We start from the raw sequence: 19,086 nt of genomic DNA, 5'->3' as shown, positions 1-19,086 counted from the left end.
CATGGACGAAAAGAGGAGCCCCTGAGCCAGAGACGCCCGACCTCGTGCCAACAGCCTGTGGAGCCATTGGACAGGTGCAAGACGCGGAGCGCATGCGTGCTGCATTTGGCTGAGTGTCAGGAAAGCAGGCAGCGCCCGCGCTGTGCTGTGTCGAGGCCCGCGCGCCTAACGATGTGGCAGGAGGGAAACGCACCACGAGATGAGTGACGGACGCAGGGCATCATGGCGAGCGTCGACGTGCATGCAGCACCGTCCCTGCCTCCCTCCCTCCCCGGGCACATCACGAGCGCTCGCACCGCGAGCAAAGAGGGCGGCAGGCGATGGGCAGCGCAAATCAACTGCAGCGAGGAGACCGCAGCACGGCGCGGCGTAATCGACGAACGACCGGCGGCAGAGCAACACCAACGGGCGGCCGCGATTGACGATGGGCATGTTTATCCCATCAGTGCACCTCGCATCGAGAAAGCGCTAAAAAGGGAAGCAGCGTGCATCGTTTCTTGATTGCGTTGTTCTGTGCTGGGAGCGGTGTTGCTTGGCCAGCTTCTCCATGGCCGATCCCGTGGTAGCGCTTTGAATCAACGCCATAAGGTAGGGAGCCACCAGCTCGGCGTGCTGTTGGCCTATTCTGGCTTTTGTTGACAGCATAATACGGGTGCCACTCCCGACATGTATATAGCAACATGATTCCCGCCTGACAAGTTGCTCTGTACGGTTAGCGGCGACGACCTTTGTGTGGCCTCTGTCACACGTTTATTGTTTGTATTTGACCGCTATCGTCCATCTATAGGCCGACATCATCTCGTTGCGCGCTTCCTTTCCCTGAACAGACGGGTGCCGTTCGATAGTAACTACGTTTTGGGTGTTTGTGCCCCTTGGTCAATCAACGAACGACCTATGGATGCCGCGCCTCAGGGGCCGCGCACACACATATCACATATTGCAAAACAGCCAAGAGCAGCGCAACGAGCAGGTGGGAAATTGCCCGCGACACCGCTATCTTGCGAGTCTAGCGACGCGGTGTGAGGCAGTTGGGCGCTCGGTAGGTAGACACTCAAGCATCGAGCTGAAATGCAAACGAACCAACCAACCAAGCGCAGTCGGCGGGCGCAAAGCTTCTTCGCGAAATGAGCGCGACGGTCGGTGCCGATAAGATAGCGAGGGAGGGCGAAGGTTAGATGAGCAGGCAAGCGATCACGTCTGCAAAGGGCAAGGCAGCGCGCGCGCAGGCGCACATGGTGGCGGGCAGTCGGAAATATCGATGGGTGGGGAAGGTGACGAGGCGGAGGCCGTTGAGGGGCCAGTGTTGTCATTGATGGAGTGAAATGCGGTGTCCTGTGCGCCGGTGATGAATTGGTGGGTTGATGACTGATGTGACTGGGATCTCCTGATCGCCTCGCTGACCGCCCGCGAAGCAACAACGGCGAAGAATCAACGTGTTTACTGATACCGGGAAAAGGAGTGTGCGCCTGGGGTATGGAGAAGCTCATGAAACAGTTTTCGTCCTTGCGATGTACAAGTCTGAGCAAGGGTGGTCGGTCAAAGACTCACTTGACAGCTGAAATGGCAGAAGTGTCATTGGGATGGTATCAAGAAACTATAAAATATGTACACAGAAAGGTCTTGTGCAAAGGGTGGGCTAAATGCTAAGATGTATGAACAATGCATGCTTGCGGAGAAGTGGTGGGAAGCAACGGGAGAAATGTCATGTCGCAGAAGTGACCCCAAAAAAGCGACGCAAAAACGTTGGTCTCATGAAAAGGTTGAAAAGCAGAACCAACGCCTCTAAAATGCGCCGCTAGAAGAGAAAACTCCTGCCTCCGTCCTTCTTTCTTTCTTGTCCCTCTCGCGTCTCGTAATCCGTGAATGCGCGGAAGTTTAACCGACGTAGGTGTGGAGGTCGGCAGAGTCGCCCATGTTGCCGCAGCCACCAGAGTCGGCACCGGCGTAGGTACCCTTGTTGGCGCCCTCCTGGCTACCGTTCTCGCAGTTCTTGAGCTCGTACTCGAGCCAGCAAGAGATGGAGCTGGTGTCCTTGCAGACGAAGACGCAGGTCTCCATGTCGGTAACACAGTTGGGGGTTTGGATGGTCATGTTGTGTCCCTGCATGTTGACTTCGCGGGAGACGTCAACGACGCCGTACTCGCCAAAGGTGTACTCGCCCCAAGTCTGGGAGATCTGGCCGTTAACGAGCTCGGTGTCGTTGTACATGACTGCCCAGGCACCGCTGGCGCCGTCGGCGAAAGAGAGGGTCTTGTTCTGGCCAGCAGGGATGCTGACGGTGACGAGAGGAGCCTTGGCGTTGACCCAGGAGCCGGCGGAACCCCAGACGACCAAGACGCAGTCATCGTCGGCCTGGTTGTGGTAGGTGTTGGTCCACTTTCCATCGGAACCGATCCAGACTGCCGCGCTGGCGCTGCTGACGGCGTTCTGACCAACTGCGGCGAGACCCTTGGCGAGAATCTTGACCGAGTCCTCGACGGCGAGGAGGACGTCTCCGACGACGGAGCGGTCCTGGAGGTTGTTGGCGGCCTTGAGTTCAGCGCCGACCTTAAGCTCACTGGGCAAAAGTCAGTTATTTGCAAACTCGCGGATCGAGAAATTCAGGAAAGACATACGCCTCACGGGCAGCGCGCCTGTCGTGGAGACGAGCATGGCTGTGCTGGTGGGCAGCAGCAGCACCGGTAGCGGCCATGGCGGCCGTGGCAATGGTGGAAAAGCGCATTGTGCGTAGAGAGAGTGGTTTGCGTGGATTGCAAAGAGTGACTGCTTGACCCGTTTGGCTCGAGTGAGTGACTAGGTGAGGCTGATAGAATAACGCGTAAAAGAGTGATGCGATATTCTGAAAGGACAGCAGTTGGGGAGGGAGGAAGACTTTGGGGGGGCCGGGGGAGTGATATTAAAACAGGGCCATGAGGAGTCTGAGCGGCTAAGTCAGGGGAGAGAAAGAGGGCAAGCGGGAGCAACGGCCGTCGCGAAATCTTGGGATGACGAATCCCGGGCCATGAACTCATACGCGGCTCTTGGTGGCTGCGCAGCGGACGAATGGCATGCTCAGGAGGGCGTCGAGCGTGGGTGCCCGGCGGCCAGTGTTGGCGCAAAAGGAGCAATGGCCGGGCCGTATAGGGTGGCGGACCCACGCCAGCCCTGGCTAGCGATGAGCGCCAACTGAGTCGCGGGATCCGCAACAGAGTGCGCATCAAACCGCCAAGGGCGCAGGAACCACAGCAAACGGCGGCATTTGGTCGATGGCAGACGGGAAAAGCATGCAGCCCCCATGCGGTCAGTCTGCAGCGCGACGAGAAGCAAGCGGCAATGGTGGAGCCGACGGACGTGGCATGGCAGCTGTCGGCTCCAAAACACACCGGGATTGATGCCACACGACAGCAGCAGAGGCACTCTATGTGTTGGCAGTGATAAGGAACCACAGGAACGACGTTGAGTTTGCAGCTCGTTGAATGTTTGCTCAAGGCGGCGGGACCTTGCAGCAGCGGCGGCGGACCGGCGCCATGGCCCATTGGTTAAGTTTCCTCCGACCCCTGCTCCCAACCCGCTCACGTGCCATATTCACTTTCGTCCAGGCTCAGGTTCCCGGCTCGATGACTTCGTGGGCCGCTTCTTCGACGCTTCCAGATTCTTGGGGACAAGAACACCAAGAGGCCAATGTCGCCAGGTGGGTGGGTGCTGACTGACCGGAACATGACAGCGTCGCCGTCCACATCATCCATCATCTCCTTCTTTGCTTTTTCGGCCCCCTCGTCGACTCTGCTAGTATCCGCCCAACAATGCCGTCCTCCGCATCGGAAATGACAAGAACCGTTGTTGGGCGACTCCGGCGAGGCCATCAGAACTGATAAAGGGTAATGCAGGTACGCGTCTTCTGGGGCCATCTGCGAATCCGCGCGGCTCCAGGTCGCTCGTCGTCCATCATGCCCACGCCGTGGTGTTCCACCGCCTTTCTCCCCCTCTTTTCTCCTGGCCCACAGCATATACTCCTGCAGCTGCAAGCTCCCCGTCAGACGTGCGCGAATTTATCCCGTCCTCCCAACGCCCTGGTTGCTGCCATTCTTGCCGTGCAGCTTTCTTTTTCCATTCGCCGACCGCTCCTCGAATGGCCGTCGTCCACGGTTCCGGAACAGCGCGCGCTGACGTCGTCCTCTGCCCCGCCACGTCTCTGGCTCCCAGTCTTGGGATCACTTGGTCCAAAGCCTCTTCCCGTCCAGCCTGACGGGGCAGGAACCGTGTAGATCCTCCACAAGCCGTCATCCCTTGGGCCAGGCCATGCAGACCACCCATTTGTTCCCAAGCAGTCCCGGAGCCCTACCCAAAGTACCGTCAGTAAGCCAACGCTGTCAGCGTTGACCCTGAAGAAAACCAACGCGCGCGCGCCGGCGAGAGATTGCTGCAACATCTTTAAAAGGTAGACCAACTCTCTTGTGGCCCGTGACAAGGTTGCATCGCAGGGAGGCCCCCAGAGTCACTCTGTGGCAGCTCGCACACTGTCGAATCCGCTGGACCATGCAGATGTGAGCGTGCAAATCTGCGACTGCTCATCTGTTGTGGTGCCGTGGCCTCCAGGCATCCTTTGCGGGCGGGCGGTTGCGGTTAGCGCTGTCTCTGCTGGTGCGCTTCAGGTGCTGCTTGTAGCAGCTTCGCCAGAGATGGCTGAAGCCGCTGACCGAAGATTGTTGACCAAGGAATCGAGGGCATCGAGGGCGTCAAAGCCAGTGACTGTGGTGTATGGGGCTGGAGAGGTACTTGAGGTTTGTTCCTGGGCCAAAAGAGAAGCTCGTCCGATTGGTTTCAGCGCGTGCCCTGCTGACCCCGGACGCGCCATAGGGCTTCGTCGTGCTGGACGCAAGGGGATCGTGCGAGGCGACGCGGCGGATGAGACTGGCTCGCGTCGAATGCAGCCTTTTCTGGGGGATTGCGGAGCATGATGCGCAGGACAAGCCACGTAGGCGGATGTGTGTCGGGCGGCCAGCGCAATGAGATGCCTAGGGCTGAGCGAGGGCGGTAGTCAGAGCCATGATTTTCATGTGAGACTGGTACTGAAGGAATCGACGTACGACGATGTGGAGGCGGTGGTGTTGAGTGTTTGGGCGGTCGCGCGGGCTGTGGGGCGGGCCTGAGCCTGAGGCAGATCCGGGGCGCCAGCCGAAGCACAACCACTCGCTCCCGTCCGCGTCTCAACACCAACACCCACGCTCTACGCCATACACACGTCAAGCGCTGCCACACCAACGCCCGACGTCTGTCATTCTGGCTTACCATGGCGCTCAACACTCCAAAGCAGAAGGTGGTAATGCCATCGTGGAATTGCGGCCAGCTTCTTCCCCGCAAAACAGCCCGTGACTAATCACGCGGCCCGAAGCGTCATCCTTTCTTCCTGACCGAGCCACTCAGGTCCCGAACACGGCCAGCGTCGCCCGTCCGCATGCCGTCCCCCCGAGCGCTATTGAACTTGGTCCTTTTCCTCTGGACCGTCCGTCTAGTCGCGTGGGACGCCCCCTCTGTTGCGTAATACATGTCCCATCAGAAAGCATTCCTTCTCTGCTCTTCTCTACACGTCCCATTCAGGCAAAAGGGCCATATTTCCCGGTAAGCAAAGGCCTTGCTGTGGCCTTCAATTGGGCTCTTCATGTTTCTTCTCCTACAGTCGCTGTCCAATTGCATCTCCTTCTGTTTTCCTTGACCGCCGCTGGCCAAGTCCACGTCGACCATGGCAAACCAGTAAGCCAGTTGCAGAAACCTCGTTTGCTCACGGGGTGCATCCGGAGCTTGCAAATGCACAAATCTCATTTTCAAAGGCACTCAATGTCCCTGACGAAGACGATGTCTTGCAAGCGGTAATTACTTTGGTTTCCACGGTAATGTTGGCCTATAGTGCAGAGTCAGTGTAATATGAATCTTCTACAAATCTCGCGCCACTTTTGCTTTTATTTCAAATGTCGATCGGGTGTATTGTGGTGCCTCTTGAGGCTTCACCATCGCAGGTGTTTACAAGATTCCCGATTCCGTCGGCCCATCGACAACGCAGGTCCAGCTCCCGGTGCCTCGTCTGTCTCTTCTCGCTCTACGTTTCTGGGAAAGGCCTGGGATCGGTCTGCTCCCGGATGACTACCGCTCTCATGACGTGGTATCGAAGTTCAGTACGGACACTAGTCGGGCATCGCACCGTTATTCTTTCAACGCCACGGCTGGTTCTTCTTGGTCCGAAATGGACCGCTCCGAAGAACGTCGCACATGGCTTTTGGCTGGTGACATTGGCCTGCGACATGGATGACCTACCTTCAGCCTCCTGGGGTCTAGTTAGGTCCGAGGTGAACAATCGCTTTTTCATTGCCACGTTGAGCAGTATAAAGAGCTTTGCGATCCGTCAGTCAGGGACCTTTCTCTCAAGCCAGCAAAGGACAAGCAGTTTCCTCAGCGCGTCTGACATTCCTTTCATATCACACTACTTTTTGCGTCCAGGTTCCATTCATTTGACGGGTGCCACGCTGCAGAGGTGTACTGCCGATCACAGAAGCAACCCCAACGTCCTGTCGCCATGGTTCGCGTCACGATTTCGAGCTTGATGCTCGCCGCTGGAGTTACGGCATTGCCAGCTTCCGATGCCACTTTGTCGACTTCGGCTGGATCTTCCGATTTCGACGGCACCACCACTTCCCAAAATGTCAGCATGGCTGCTGTCCAGGACACTGCAGCTACGTACAATCTGCTGAAGACCTACGACTCGTCCAACTGGTTCAACAGCTTTGTCGTTCAGGCCCTCGGGGTAAGTCACTGATCAGACCATGTTCACTATCAAGCTAATCAACAACAAGACTGCTGACCCAACCGGAGGCTTCGTCAACTACGTTTCTCAGTCAGTTGCTCAAAGCTCGGGTCTGTACAAGATCCAGAATGGTCAAGTGTACATGGGAGTAGACTCCACAAGCGTCACTTCGACGGGCCGCAACAGTGTGCGCATCGAGAGTAGCGCGGCCTACACTCACGGACTCTTCATCCTGGACTTGGCCCACATGCCAGCAAGTATCTGTGGGAGCTGGCCTGCATAGTAAGTTTGCCACTTTTGCAGACTGAAGTTGCGCATCACATCGCACAGGGGAACATGACTGACATGGGTGACACAGTTGGATGTACGGCCCGAACTGGCCGAACAGTGGTGAGATTGACATCATCGAGGTGAGCAACCACATTTGGCGATGCAAAGATGCGACCATGAGCAATCCCATGACTTACATTGCCGGTTGGACTAGGGCGTCAATCTTCAGTCTACAAACCAAATGACCCTGCACACAACAGCCGGGTGCACCGTCACGGTCGGTGAGGGCGGCCAATCAGGATCTTCCGGCAGCAACAACTGCAACGACAATAGTGGCTACAACGGTAAGCTCCCTCACTAGCCAAGACCCCAAAGAAGACCCCTTCACCATGTAGCGTGCACTAGGATGCGCCCCCACGGCACGTCATTTCTCAAGAAACATGATCTCCTGACATTGTCTCCAGGATGCCCCGTCTACTCTAGCACAGGTAACAGCTACGGCACTGGCTTCAACAATGCCGGTGGCGGCGTGTACGCGACCTTTTGGAATGGAGGCAGCATCCAGATGTGGTATTGGCCCAGGAGCAGCGTGCCGTCCGACATCACCAACGGCTCCCCTGCGCCGTCTGGCTGGGGCACTCCAATGGCGCACTTTGCGGGTTGCGCTTTCGACAACTACATCAAGAACAACAACATTGTGTTTGACACGACCTTCTGCGGCCAGTGGGCCGGCAATGTCTGGTCGAGCAGCAACTGCCCAGCCACGACTGGCTACAGCTCCTGCAACGACTACGTCGCGAACAACCCTGGTGCCTTTGCCAACAGCTACTGGCTCATCAACAGCCTCAAGGTCTATTCAGTTGACTGAGATTAGGCTGTATGATCTCGTCGCAGCAACCGTTCGTCCTTTTCTTCTCTTCTTGTCAATATTTGAACAATCTGCCAATTTTGCATGCCACTGCGGTGTTGAACATATCTGATACCATCGTTTTTACGCCACGGTACACATTCCTCCTATTACACCTGTAAATATCTCTAACAGTCTATCGCTTCACTGTCGATTTTCTCCCCGCTCTTGGATTCATTGAAGGCGGCAACAATTGGATTGGACAGCATGCATTTGAAGGAGTGATGGGCCTAGGTCAAAGCCATCATGGACATGAGTTACGGAACATGGCTCATGAGCATAGCGAGACGGAGAGAAGCGAAGAAATGGAATTCTTCTAGGAGAGGAACAAGAGGGCATGAGAGCAGCAAAGAGACACTCGCTTATCGCGAATACGATCTTACCGAGAAGAAAGGCCTGGTCTGTCAGTCGTTTGCGCAACACAGTCCGGCGAGCATACCAGAAGCCACGAAATGAAATCCAATGCTTCGAAACGCTTGTTTTCCCCGCCGTAGCTTGATTCAACTACACGTCGCGCATCAAACGCACCAAACAACTCAAGCACCCAGACAAACATGTCAAGCATTTTCTTCCATTCTCTTGTCCTCCACAACGACGCCACAGCCGTTCGGCACGCGTCTCCGACCACGCATCCCAAACGAGTCAACAACCCTACCCAGAACACCACCCAGCCGGCCATCAAGCAACTCGTCCCGTCCCGGTGATCCAACCCACTTTTCCGCCACCACTCACTCCTAAGTCGACGACGGCGCATTTCAGCTCTGCCGGTCCAGCGTTCGACGTGACATTGCCATCACCATGAAATCCTATCGACTGCGATGCGCATGCGCCCACCACCAAGTGCAGCCGCACCTGCGCACGAAGCCACTGAACCCTTGCTCGGCATCGTCGCCGACTGCACATCGCGCACGCAGGCAGCCTCGGCTCGACCTGACTGACCTCCTCTGCCTGCGTCTCAGCTGGACGCGGAAAAGGTCGGATCCGAGCGCAGACGTTGAGAGCTCATGTGAGGGCAGTTAGTCGTTAGTGTCGCGGGGCAGGCAGGCAGGCGGGCGCCGCGAGTCTGCGTACCCATGTGTACACCTGCATGGTCTTTTGACTGCCAACTACTGCCATGGACGGAGAATGTGGTGCATTGGTGCGTCCATCACGACGTCGTTTGGTAGGTGGTGCCGTTGCGAGGGCAGTGCGTGCGGTCAGCGGAGGAGGAAAAGAAATTGGCTGTGATGCTGGGTTGGTTCTTTCGAAATGACCGGGGATACAGTCCGCTAGAGAGATGAGAGAGCTCAGTTTACGGTGACTTTGCCTCCTCGGATTACCTCCGTTGATGGAGGATACCGCCTCCGTGCTGTCACTCGCGCGGCCCCAGCGAACGTAGCCCCGGCCTTGTATTACTGTGGGGAGTCGACTCGAAACTACATGCATTCTTTGAAGAGAGCACAATCCGCCGCGCTCGCGTGGGCAGTTAGTAACATGCCCGGAAGAGACGTATCAACTTCGCTTCCGCGAAGTGAATCTCGATCGCGCACGAGAAAGCGGTGATGTAACACCGTTTGAAGGAGCACGCGGTGGAAGCGTGTAGTCTCCATTTTCTCGATCACAGAAAAGGCGGCGGCTGGACACCAACGCCTGGTAGCATAGCGGGAGCAAGGGAGATGTGCATGCGTCCATCACCACTGCAGCCTGACCGTTGGAGTTGAAGGTGAGGAAGCAACCGTCCACCTTGCATCGACCACGCTGATCGCCCTCTCCAAGGCACCTGTCTACCCGCCTGCCTGGTGCCAGTCCAACGGATGGCACGTGGACTGCCTGGCACGTTGTCGTGGCGTACGTAGCAACGCGCATGGCCATGTAGCTCAGCAAGACTAAGCACGCAGAGCAGACAGGCAGCGATCCAATGACCCGAACCAGTCGGCCAACAAAAGAAAGAGAAAGAGGCTTCTCAATGACAATCCAGGCTCTCTGGGGCCAAACACGCTGCCCAGCGAACAAGGTCAGTAATGAGAACATGGCGTCGCTCACCATGCAAGCCGCGCGTGGGCTGTATGTATGCACCCCAGAGTTCTCGACCCCGTCGCCGGCCGGCACGACCATTGCATCCATCCATTTCATCCACCACACACCTTGCGTCGCCACGTGGTCTGGTGAGAATGTGGGGAGAGGAGCGGCGCGCCGCACAATGTGACGGACGAATGGGGGCTGCGCAGTGGCATTCGGGATGCACCAATCGCAACATTTGGCGTCCGCATCCAGGAATGTCCCTTGCTTCTTCGGCACATGGCTTGCCATTCCTGGTGTGTCTTACCACCGTCGTCGGTTGTCAACATCCGGCGGTCGCTGTCTGTCTGGTTTGCTGCTGTCGTGTCTTGCCCACATGACTGCTGCTTTGGCCTCGTCTTGATGAAGGCAGCGCTGGCTGCCTCGCCTCTGTTTTGCTGTCGCAAGATTGTTGCGGACGCGGTCTTTGATCGAATACCGCCGCCGTTTTTCTGATTTGTGGAATATGTGTTCATTGAGCGAAAGAACGAGCAGGTCGTGCGAGTGAAAAGCTGCATGTGCGAATCGCCCTTTCTCGAACGCAGACGCCCGAATGCTTTTGCCTCTGACCCGGAGGACCGGCCACGTGATGAATCCACGCGGATATGAGTTGACGACCTGCGCAGAATGGAAACTCTCCAGCCAATGGAGACAAGTTGGTACAAGGCACTTTTGGAGAGGGGGAGGCTGCCATCGTCAGCGTATCAGCAAGCCGGATAGCAGGAGAGAATTCGACCGTTGGACGACCCATCAAACGTGCCCATCTCCAACATCCGCCTGTAAATGGTGTAAGTGCGTCCATTTAATCCCGCTCGAGCACATTAACCGTATGCTAATCAATACACCTAGAACAGACCATTGCGAGGATGTGAAACTCCTAGTCTCTTTTCTTTACCAGGACAAGTCAAGACAGATGCGAAGTTTGAAGTACACTGGACTTGGACAGGAAGCGGAATACCATAGCAACGGACTGACGCACTGTACCAACTGTTGATGGGTGGTAGATGGAGTGGAGAATATTTTGCGCGCGCCCTTCTTCGCCTCTTGCTGCTACTTCTGCTGCTCTATCCCGCAAAGGATTGCAATTGCAATCTCTCTTTTCTTTCGTCTGTCATCTCCGTGTCATTGTGAAGTTAGCGCGACAAGCCCCACATGCACAAGACGCGTCGAATTCCACACAACACGAGGTCTAATCGTGCCAGAAACAGAAAACGCAAAAATGACACAAAGTGCCCGACGACTGCAGCCCAGCCCAAGCGCCTTCTATGTATGAAATGCTCCAAACCCGGACAAAGTGAACACGTCAACTGCTGCGCTCAGATTAAGGTACAGCAAAAGCGGAGCACACTTGCATGCCAGGGATGACTGACCAGTGAAAACAAAAAGCTTGCCACGCAGGATATAATCCAGAACAGTCAGATGGCCAACGAAACACGGCTCAGACAAGACAGGAAGACGAAATGCTTCAGTCGTCGTCGTGGTCTGCCGATGAAGACTTGTCCTTCTTCGGCTCGGCAAGCTCCTTCTTCCAGAGCTTTCCGGCGCGCTTGCGGTCGACTCCCTTGAAGACGGCGTCAAAGACTTCCGAGTACCATCCAACGGGCTTGCCCTCAATACCCTCCTTGATGTTCTGCAGTGGAGAATTAGCATATCGAATTTGGGACTCTGGGGCAGCCGCTTCGAAGCGCGGCTGGTGCGGAACATACCTCTGGAAGCTCCAACCAATCGCTCAGATTGTCTTCGGGGAAGATAATCATCTGTGCTCCAGCTCTTCTTGCTGCCACGGTCTTTTCTCTCAGTCCACCAATGCGGAGGACCTTGCCGGTAACCGTCAGCTCACCAGTCATGGCGATAGTGGGGTCCAACGGGTGGTCGAGCGCAAGAGAGAGCAACGACGTCGCCATGGTAATGCCAGCGCTGGGCCCGTCCTTTGGCACTGCTCCTTCAGGGCAATGCATGTGGATCCTGGCCTTCTCGAAGAACCGGTTGTCCGGGAATTGACGCGTCATGACAGACTTTGCAAAGGCATAGGCGATGACAGTAGATTCTCTCATGACATCTTTGAGATTACCGGTGCGCTCAAAGCCAGGTCGTGAAGAGTGCGATAGCGCGGTTTCGAGAATCGACTCGACGTACAAAGCTGCGCCGCCCATCGAAGTCCAAGCAAGCCCCATTGCGACACCGGGCGGTGTCTTGTCGTATAAACGGTCCGACGTAAACACTGGAGGTCCGACGTAGTCCTTGAGATTGTCCTTGCCGATGCTCACATGCACCGAGTCCGGTACCTTCATGGCCACACGGGGAGTCTCCGTAGTCTCTTTTTCGATGTTCTCGGGGGTGTCTTTCACATCCGATTGGTCCTTGCTTGCCTCTTCCTGTGCGGCCTTGCCCTCTTCAGTCAACGCCTTGTCTTCGGAGAGCACGTCTTCGCCCAAATCCTGAATGATCTTGAGGGCCGACTTCCGGTAAACCTTTTCAATCTGCTTCTTGAGGTTTCGGACACCGGACTCGCGGCAATACTTGTTAATAAGCTCAGCGATAGCTTCGCCTTCCAGCTTGACATCGACGTCCTTCAAACCACTCAGTTCCTTGGCAGCTGGCGACAGGTACCGTTCTGCAATCGCCATCTTTTCATCTGAGACGTAGCCAGACAGTTCGATTACTTCCATGCGGTCGAGGAGCGGGCGGGGAATCGTGTCCGTCATGTTCGCCGTGCACACGAAGAGCACCTTGGACAGGTCGACAGGAACGTCCATGTAGTGGTCCAGGAAAGAGTTGTTTTGCTCGGGGTCGAGCAACTCGAGCAGTGCCGAGGAAGGATCGCCCTGGTGGCCACGGCCGATTTTGTCGACTTCGTCTATGAGCACCAAAGGATTCTCCGTTTGACATTTCTTCAGCGCTTGAATGATGCGACCAGGAAGCGCGCCAACGTACGTCCTCCTGTGTCCCTTGATTTCCGCGACGTCGGTGAGACCACCAACGCTGAACCGGTAGTACTGTCTGTTTAATGCGCGCGCAATGGACTTGCCAATACTCGTCTTGCCGACACCCGGAGGACCGACCATGCAAAGAATCTTTCCTTCGACAGTCCCTCTAAGCTTGCCGACCGCGATGAATTCCAGGATACGGTCCTTGACATCCTTCAAGCCGTGATGGTCCTCGTCGAGCACCTGCATTGCGTTCTTGATTCCAAAATTCTCCGCGGAACGCTGACCCCAAGGGATTTGCGTGAGCCAGTCGAGGTAGTTCCTCGTCACGTTGAATTCGGACGCCGCCGGCTCTAGGTGCGCCAGTTTGTTGACCTCCTCGTCGAAGACCTTCTTGACAGCCTCGGGCATCGCCAGCTTCGAGGCCTTGTCCTTGAACTTCTCAACAAGCTTGTCCTTTCCGTCAGTTTCGAGCCCGAGTTCCCTCCTGATACCCCTCATTTGCTCCATCAGCCAGTACTCCCTCTGCTTCTTTGTAATCTTCTTCTCCACATCTTTGAGAATCTTGTCCTGTAATTTGGCGTTCATCTGCTCCTTCTTGAGGACGAGCAATGCCTTGTGCAACCGGTCCTCAATGTTCAATGACGAGAGCGCAGCCTGGAGCTCTTGGGATTCTCCCTGAGCGACGGCAGCGGCGAAGTCGGCCAATTTTGCTGGGTCATCGCCAACATTGCCAGCGCCCTGACTCATTGAAAACGTGGAGATTTGGTCGCGGAAAAGATGGTTGATGGCCGCGACCTCCTTGAAGGTGTTCACCATTTCACCGACGAGGGCGCGAATGGTGGGGTTCTTCTTGTCAAACGGCTCCTCGGTGAGATTTTCCACATTAACCAAGCTGACTGGATATTTCTTCAAGAACGAAGTCGGCTCGTAGTGAGACGCCTGCTTCGACTGATCCGCAGCATTCTCTTCGAAGCTCGCCACTACATCGCCTTTCTTCTCCTGGCCCGAGTCCTTGTTTGTCGGCTCCGACTCTGCGGTGGCAGCGGGCGTCGCCTCGACTTTGCTTGCAGGCTCTCCCTGCTCTGGCTTGGGCGGAACGAGAGAAGTCATCTTGATGCGGCGGTGCGGGTAGAGCACAGCGGTCATGCTGTTTTCTTCGCCCTGCACAGGGAAAGCGCTCGTGATCTGACAAAATGTACCGACCTCGTGGATGTCTTCTGGGCTCTCGATGATGTCCTTGTCCGCCTCGTCATCCTTGAGCAGGAAAGCACCAATGTAAGGCTGCCCTCGCTGCATCATTTCGGTGATGGCGTTCGCGACGTGCTCGTTCCGGATTGTGATGGCCTTGTAGAAGCCAGGAAACAGCGGTCGCTTGCCAATTGGAATGGCCATAAGCTGCGGGTAGACCTCTGGCACTGAGGGCTTCTGCAGCGACCGCTCCGACTTGCGCTTCTTGCCGCCACCACCCTCGCCATTTGAGGGTGGCGCACTTCCTGAAGAGCCGCCAGCGGCGCCGCGTCCATCTGACCCTCCCTTGGATGGTATGGGTGTTGGGGACTTGACCTTCGCCTCCTCTCCGGTTTCGGCCTCGGCGGGCCGCTCCTGGTCCTCCGCCTTGTCCTTTTCGTCCTTTTGCTCTGGCTGTTCATCCGGAGTCTTGCTGGGAGGCTTTTCCTTTCGTCTTGTGGAGGTGATGGAAAAGTGGCGAAGAGAATTTGACGAGGGCGTGGAGCGGTTGTATCTCGAAGGTTGGAGAGCTGCTTTGGGAAAGGCGGTCTGGAAGGATCGGGTCGCCACAGAGGTGGTTGAAGCTGAGACTCGACTCAAGCTGCTGCCAGAGCGAGACGCTTGTCGCAATGCCGTCCGCCAGGGCAAATTTTGACCGTACAGCATGGCTGGCTGAGTTGTCGACAGTGGCGGCGCAGAGGTGCGCGGAAGTAGAGTGGAGGGGCTGCGCGGAGAGATAAAGTCAGGACAGGGTGCAATGAGGAGACCACACACCACCTGTACCTCTGAAGATAGAAAAGACACAGGAGTGGTGGCGTATCGGGATAGCTGCAATGAAGGAGCGCGTGGTGACGGTTCGCCCATCATCTTTCGGCATCTCTATGACGGACATGACCACCTTACCCGAGCTTCTACCGGCCCGGCTCCATTACGACATCCATGTCAGTACCTATCCTTGAGCTTCAGCATCAGCTTGAGGCTTCTTCTCTCCTTTCCAGCTCTCCAAATTGCCATGCAGGCTCAATTATGCCCCCTCACGTCCCTCGAAAACGTTCGCGATCGCCTGTCTCACCAGTCGCCCAACGCTCCCGCAAACGCGCCAAATCCTCCGTCTTCGATGCGCTAGACGCGTCTGCGCACAGATCCGCCACCGCCGAGGACCATGCCTTTCTGAACGGACTCGGCAGCGACGACGACAGCAGCAAGCTCAGCGATGCAGAGAGCGACGATGATTTCGAAGACGTGCCTCTTGCATCTGGGAATACTCGAGCCACAGGCAAACATGACCTACAAGTGAACGGAGCAGCGGAGGATGACGACGACGAGGATGAAATGGACTGGGAAGATGCGCTACCGACAACATCAGCAACTCCCGCGACCGACACTCCTCAGACCAAGATTGCACCGTGGCGTACACTGGCTGGAACAACCGATGATGCCTTGGAAATAACACTTGGGGCTCCCCAAGAGGAAGAAGATGAGGCAGCAAGGACCAAGGCACTGGGAATCAAGGGTCCGTCCAAAAAGGATCGACAATTACGCATGTGGATACACTGTGTTCACGTGCAATGTCTGCTCTTCCATAACGCGCTCCGGAATGCATGGTGTTGCGACGAAGAAGTACACAAAGCACTGCTCCTTGACCTACCAGATGGTGTGTGGAGCGAGGTTCAAAGATGGCGGAAGGACAGTGGGATGCCTGGTGACGAGAGGTCTGTCGTCAACAAGACTGGCAAAGCCAATGGTTCCAAGACTGCCTCAAAAAACAAGGGAAAGGGCAAGCAGAAGAGCACACGACAGGCGGAGAGAAACGTGCGGGACTGGGGTGACACTGCGGAAAGGCAAGAACAGGGAGTTCCAAATATGAGTGGCGGCGATCCCCTCAACCGACTGTTGAAATACTTGGCTGCTTACTGGAAAAAACGGTTCCGGATCACGGCTCCAGGTCTGCGCAAGAAGGGATATTTTCCTTCCGCCAAGTCACTTGCTGCTGAGGTCAAAGCATGGAAAGACAGCCAAGATCGTGAGGCACAAAAGGGAGAAGACGATTCGAAAGGAACCTCTGGCCAGGACGACCAAGAATTCGGGGAGGCTATTCGCAATAAGGATGAATTTATCGAGGCCGCACGTCGCTGCGAAGGAAGTCGAGATGTCGGCGCGCAGCTTTTTACGGCCTTGCTGAGAGCACTAGGCCTTGAGGCTCGGTTGGTGTGCAACTTGCAGCTCCTTGGGTTTGGATTCACCAAGGCCGAGGACATTGTTTTGAAAAAGAAGCCCCCACAGACCCATAGTGAACCCTCCAGTGTCAATCCTGCAAAGTCGAACCTCGAAGGTGGATTCGAGAAGGCTGCGGATACGCCGTCAAAGAGGAACACTGCAAAGGAGCCCAAGGCGAAAAAGCCCGTCCTTCCTTCAGGCCGGAGGACGTCAACCCGCACTGTTGGTACGAAGCCCTTGGCAGTCGATATTTCGGACGATAGTGATAGCTCACTGAGTTCCATCCAATCAATTTCGTCAGACCCATCCGTGGTCGATGTGACGCCATCCAAACCTGTACCTCGACAAAGTGGAAGGAAATTCGACGCTGACCTGCCATTTCCAATCTACTGGTCAGAAGTCCTGTCGCCCATCACACACACCTTTACTGCCGTCTCTCCACTCGTGATTTCTACAGTCGCTTCAACCTCGGACTTGCTTGCCTCCTTTGAGCCCCGAGGTGCTGCTGCGGACAAGGCCAAGCAGGTCATTGCCTATGTCGTAGCGCACTCCTCCGACGGTACAGCCAAAGATGTGACGGTCAGATATCTCAAAAAGCACATCTGGCCTGGCAAGACCAAGGGATTTCGCATGCCGATCGAGAAGATACCCATTCACAACCGGCGGGGCAAAGTCAAGCGTTATGAAGAATATGACTGGTTCAAAGACGTCATGCGTGGCTATACAAGAGACGGACTGCTGAGGACCAAAGCAGATGAAATTGAAGACGAGGGAGATTTGGTCCCTGTAAACCCCGCTCAGGCCAAAAAGAACACTGGAGACGTTCCGGAAACATTGCAAGGTTACAAGAATTCTGCAGAGTACGTCCTCGAAAGGCATCTCCGCCGAGAGGAAGCTATCCGCCCAGGCTCGAAACCGGTCAAAACATTTACCACTGGCAAAGGCGACAAAGCAAAATCGGAGCCCGTCTTTTTGAGGAAGGATGTGGTGAGTTGCAAGACGGTTGAGAGTTGGCACAAAGAGGGCAGACAGATCAAGTTCGGAGAGCAACCCATGAAGCATGTTCCCACCCGCGCAGTTACTCTTGTCCGAAAGCTCGAGATTGAAGCCGCCGAACGGGAATCAGGAGAAAAGCCAACGCAGGGCCTGTACGCCGAGGAGCAGACTGAGTGGATTATTCCTCCCCCGATACAAAACGGCATCATTCCCAAGAACGCATTTGGAAACATGGACGTGTATGTCCCTACAATGGTTCCAACAGGTGCTGTGCACATTCCCTTTCGCAGCACAGCACCCATTTGCCGCAAGCTTGGTATTGATTACGCTGAAGCTTGCACTGGCTTCGAATTCGGAAATCGACGAGCCGTTCCCATCTTGACTGGTGTAGTTGTTGCGAAAGAAAATGAACAACTGGTCAAAGATGCTTGGCGTGCCGCACAGGAGGCACAGCGGGCAAAGGAAGAAAAGAAACGGCAAGACAAGGCCTTGAAGATGTGGAAGAAGTTCATTCTCGGTCTAAGAATCATCGAACGAGTCAGAGAAGAGTATGGCGATGCTTCGATGGAAGCAGAAAATCCTTTTGCAAAGAAGGAGAGAAAAGGGGAGCTCTCCAACACCTTTCACAGAAGGAATGATGACGAGATAGAAGAGGAGGAAGACGCTGGCCCGGGAGGTTTCTTCGCACCAGGAGAAGAGGAGGCTGTCGGTGAAGGAGGCTTCCTTCGCGGCGGGGACGATGTAGAGGGCGGTTCTTTTGTGCGAGAAGACGACAATGATGCCGATGGTGGAGGTTTCATAGTCGAAGGGGATGACAAGAGCAAGTCAGCTCCTCAGCTTCTGGCCAACACGTCCCAAGACGCACCCGTCTCACTTCGATCCATCCATCAGCAAGACACGACTAAAAGTACCCAAGGACCAGTTGATGCAGAAGAAGGCACAGCCTCTGCAAGCACCGAGGAGGAAGCGAACCTGTCACGCGGAACTGGAAGGCGTGGCCGCGGCCGCGGGAGAGGAGGGAGGACTCGAGGAGCAGCAGTTACTAGAGCAAACACGACAAAGCAAACTGGACGTCGCAAGTCCAAGAACGCCATCACACAAGAGGGAACGCCAGATTCTGATTCTGATTCTGAAGCGCTTTCATCGCCTCCGAGTGCTCCGTCTGCAGATGAAGAAGGAGCTTCAAACGAATCAGACGCCGAACCCGAGCCTTCGCCTCCTCCAAAGCAAGCTGCCCCCGAAGATGACGAAAATGACGAACCAATCTTACCCTCACGATCAGCACCAACACGCCGAGCCGCAAGAAAGAGTGCCACCGCTGTGCGTAGCCAGTATTTTGAGGAGGAAAGCGAGAGCGACAGTGAGGACGAGGAGGCTCCCGCAACTCGCGGTGGTCGAGGCCGAGGTCGTGGGCGTGGAAGAGGCCGCGCAGCGTCAACGAGACGAGGCAGGGCAAGAGGGTAGAGAGGTGACTCTGCTCAGAACTCCCAGAAATCGGCACTTGACGTCGGCAGCATAGCTGCGCACGAAGCGTGGGAGATGGAATTGACAGCCGGCCATCGCCGACTAGCTCCCCTGTTCAGTCCAATCCCAACGTGGCACGGTTTTTGAGGGGGTAGAGTTTGTACTTTTGGGCAGGCCCTCTCATAGCAGGCAAGCGAGTCTATCCTAGAAAAAGCAATTCGAACTCTCCGCAACTTAGTACCCTTCACACAACGAACCAATAA

At 55.8% G+C, this 19,086-nt stretch overlaps 5 protein-coding genes across 5 annotated transcripts; 2 read left to right on the top strand and 3 right to left on the bottom strand.

The window, feature by feature from the left end:
* Positions 1 to 1,554: 1,554 nt before the first annotated feature.
* On the bottom strand, positions 1,555 to 2,722 carry J3D65DRAFT_619943 (uncharacterized protein; the record flags this gene model as incomplete). The annotated part of the gene is made up of 2 exons (XM_066799807.1): positions 1,555 to 2,557; positions 2,616 to 2,722. The coding sequence occupies 2 exons, from the start codon at positions 2,720 to 2,722 to the stop codon at positions 1,876 to 1,878; spliced, it is 789 nt and encodes a 262-aa protein (XP_066657096.1). The 3' UTR covers positions 1,555 to 1,875.
* A 3,825-nt stretch (positions 2,723 to 6,547) lies between these two features.
* J3D65DRAFT_666503 (mixed-linked glucanase precursor) lies at positions 6,548 to 7,913 on the top strand (the record flags this gene model as incomplete). Its single annotated transcript, XM_066802930.1, has 5 exons — positions 6,548 to 6,775; positions 6,825 to 7,057; positions 7,134 to 7,249; positions 7,306 to 7,389; positions 7,510 to 7,913. 5 exons carry the CDS (start codon positions 6,548 to 6,550, stop codon positions 7,911 to 7,913), a joined length of 1,065 nt encoding a protein of 354 aa, XP_066657095.1.
* Positions 7,914 to 9,074: 1,161 nt separating this feature from the next.
* J3D65DRAFT_299032 (uncharacterized protein) lies at positions 9,075 to 10,391 on the bottom strand. The gene has a single exon (XM_066795184.1). The coding sequence runs from the start codon at positions 10,239 to 10,241 to the stop codon at positions 9,444 to 9,446; it is 798 nt and encodes a 265-aa protein (XP_066657094.1). The 5' UTR covers positions 10,242 to 10,391; the 3' UTR covers positions 9,075 to 9,443.
* Positions 10,392 to 11,454: 1,063 nt separating this feature from the next.
* J3D65DRAFT_550780 (Lon protease C-terminal proteolytic domain-containing protein) lies at positions 11,455 to 14,812 on the bottom strand (the record flags this gene model as incomplete). The annotated part of the gene is made up of 2 exons (XM_066797008.1): positions 11,455 to 11,619; positions 11,696 to 14,812. 2 exons carry the CDS (start codon positions 14,810 to 14,812, stop codon positions 11,455 to 11,457), a joined length of 3,282 nt encoding a protein of 1,093 aa, XP_066657093.1.
* Positions 14,813 to 15,172: 360 nt separating this feature from the next.
* Positions 15,173 to 18,823, top strand: J3D65DRAFT_551228 (Rad4 transglutaminase-like domain-containing protein; the record flags this gene model as incomplete). Its single annotated transcript, XM_066797029.1, has 4 exons — positions 15,173 to 16,169; positions 16,227 to 16,478; positions 16,563 to 18,431; positions 18,591 to 18,823. 4 exons carry the CDS (start codon positions 15,173 to 15,175, stop codon positions 18,821 to 18,823), a joined length of 3,351 nt encoding a protein of 1,116 aa, XP_066657092.1.
* Positions 18,824 to 19,086: the final 263 nt, after the last annotated feature.

This window comes from Phyllosticta citribraziliensis (genome assembly GCF_038025025.1).
Source record: "Phyllosticta citribraziliensis strain CPC 17464 chromosome Unknown J3D65scaffold_4, whole genome shotgun sequence".
In the NCBI taxonomy this organism is placed as follows: Eukaryota; Fungi; Ascomycota; class Dothideomycetes; order Botryosphaeriales; family Phyllostictaceae; genus Phyllosticta; species Phyllosticta citribraziliensis.
Note: the sequence above shows the minus strand (reverse complement) of the source record. Positions and strands in the feature narration are given on the sequence as shown.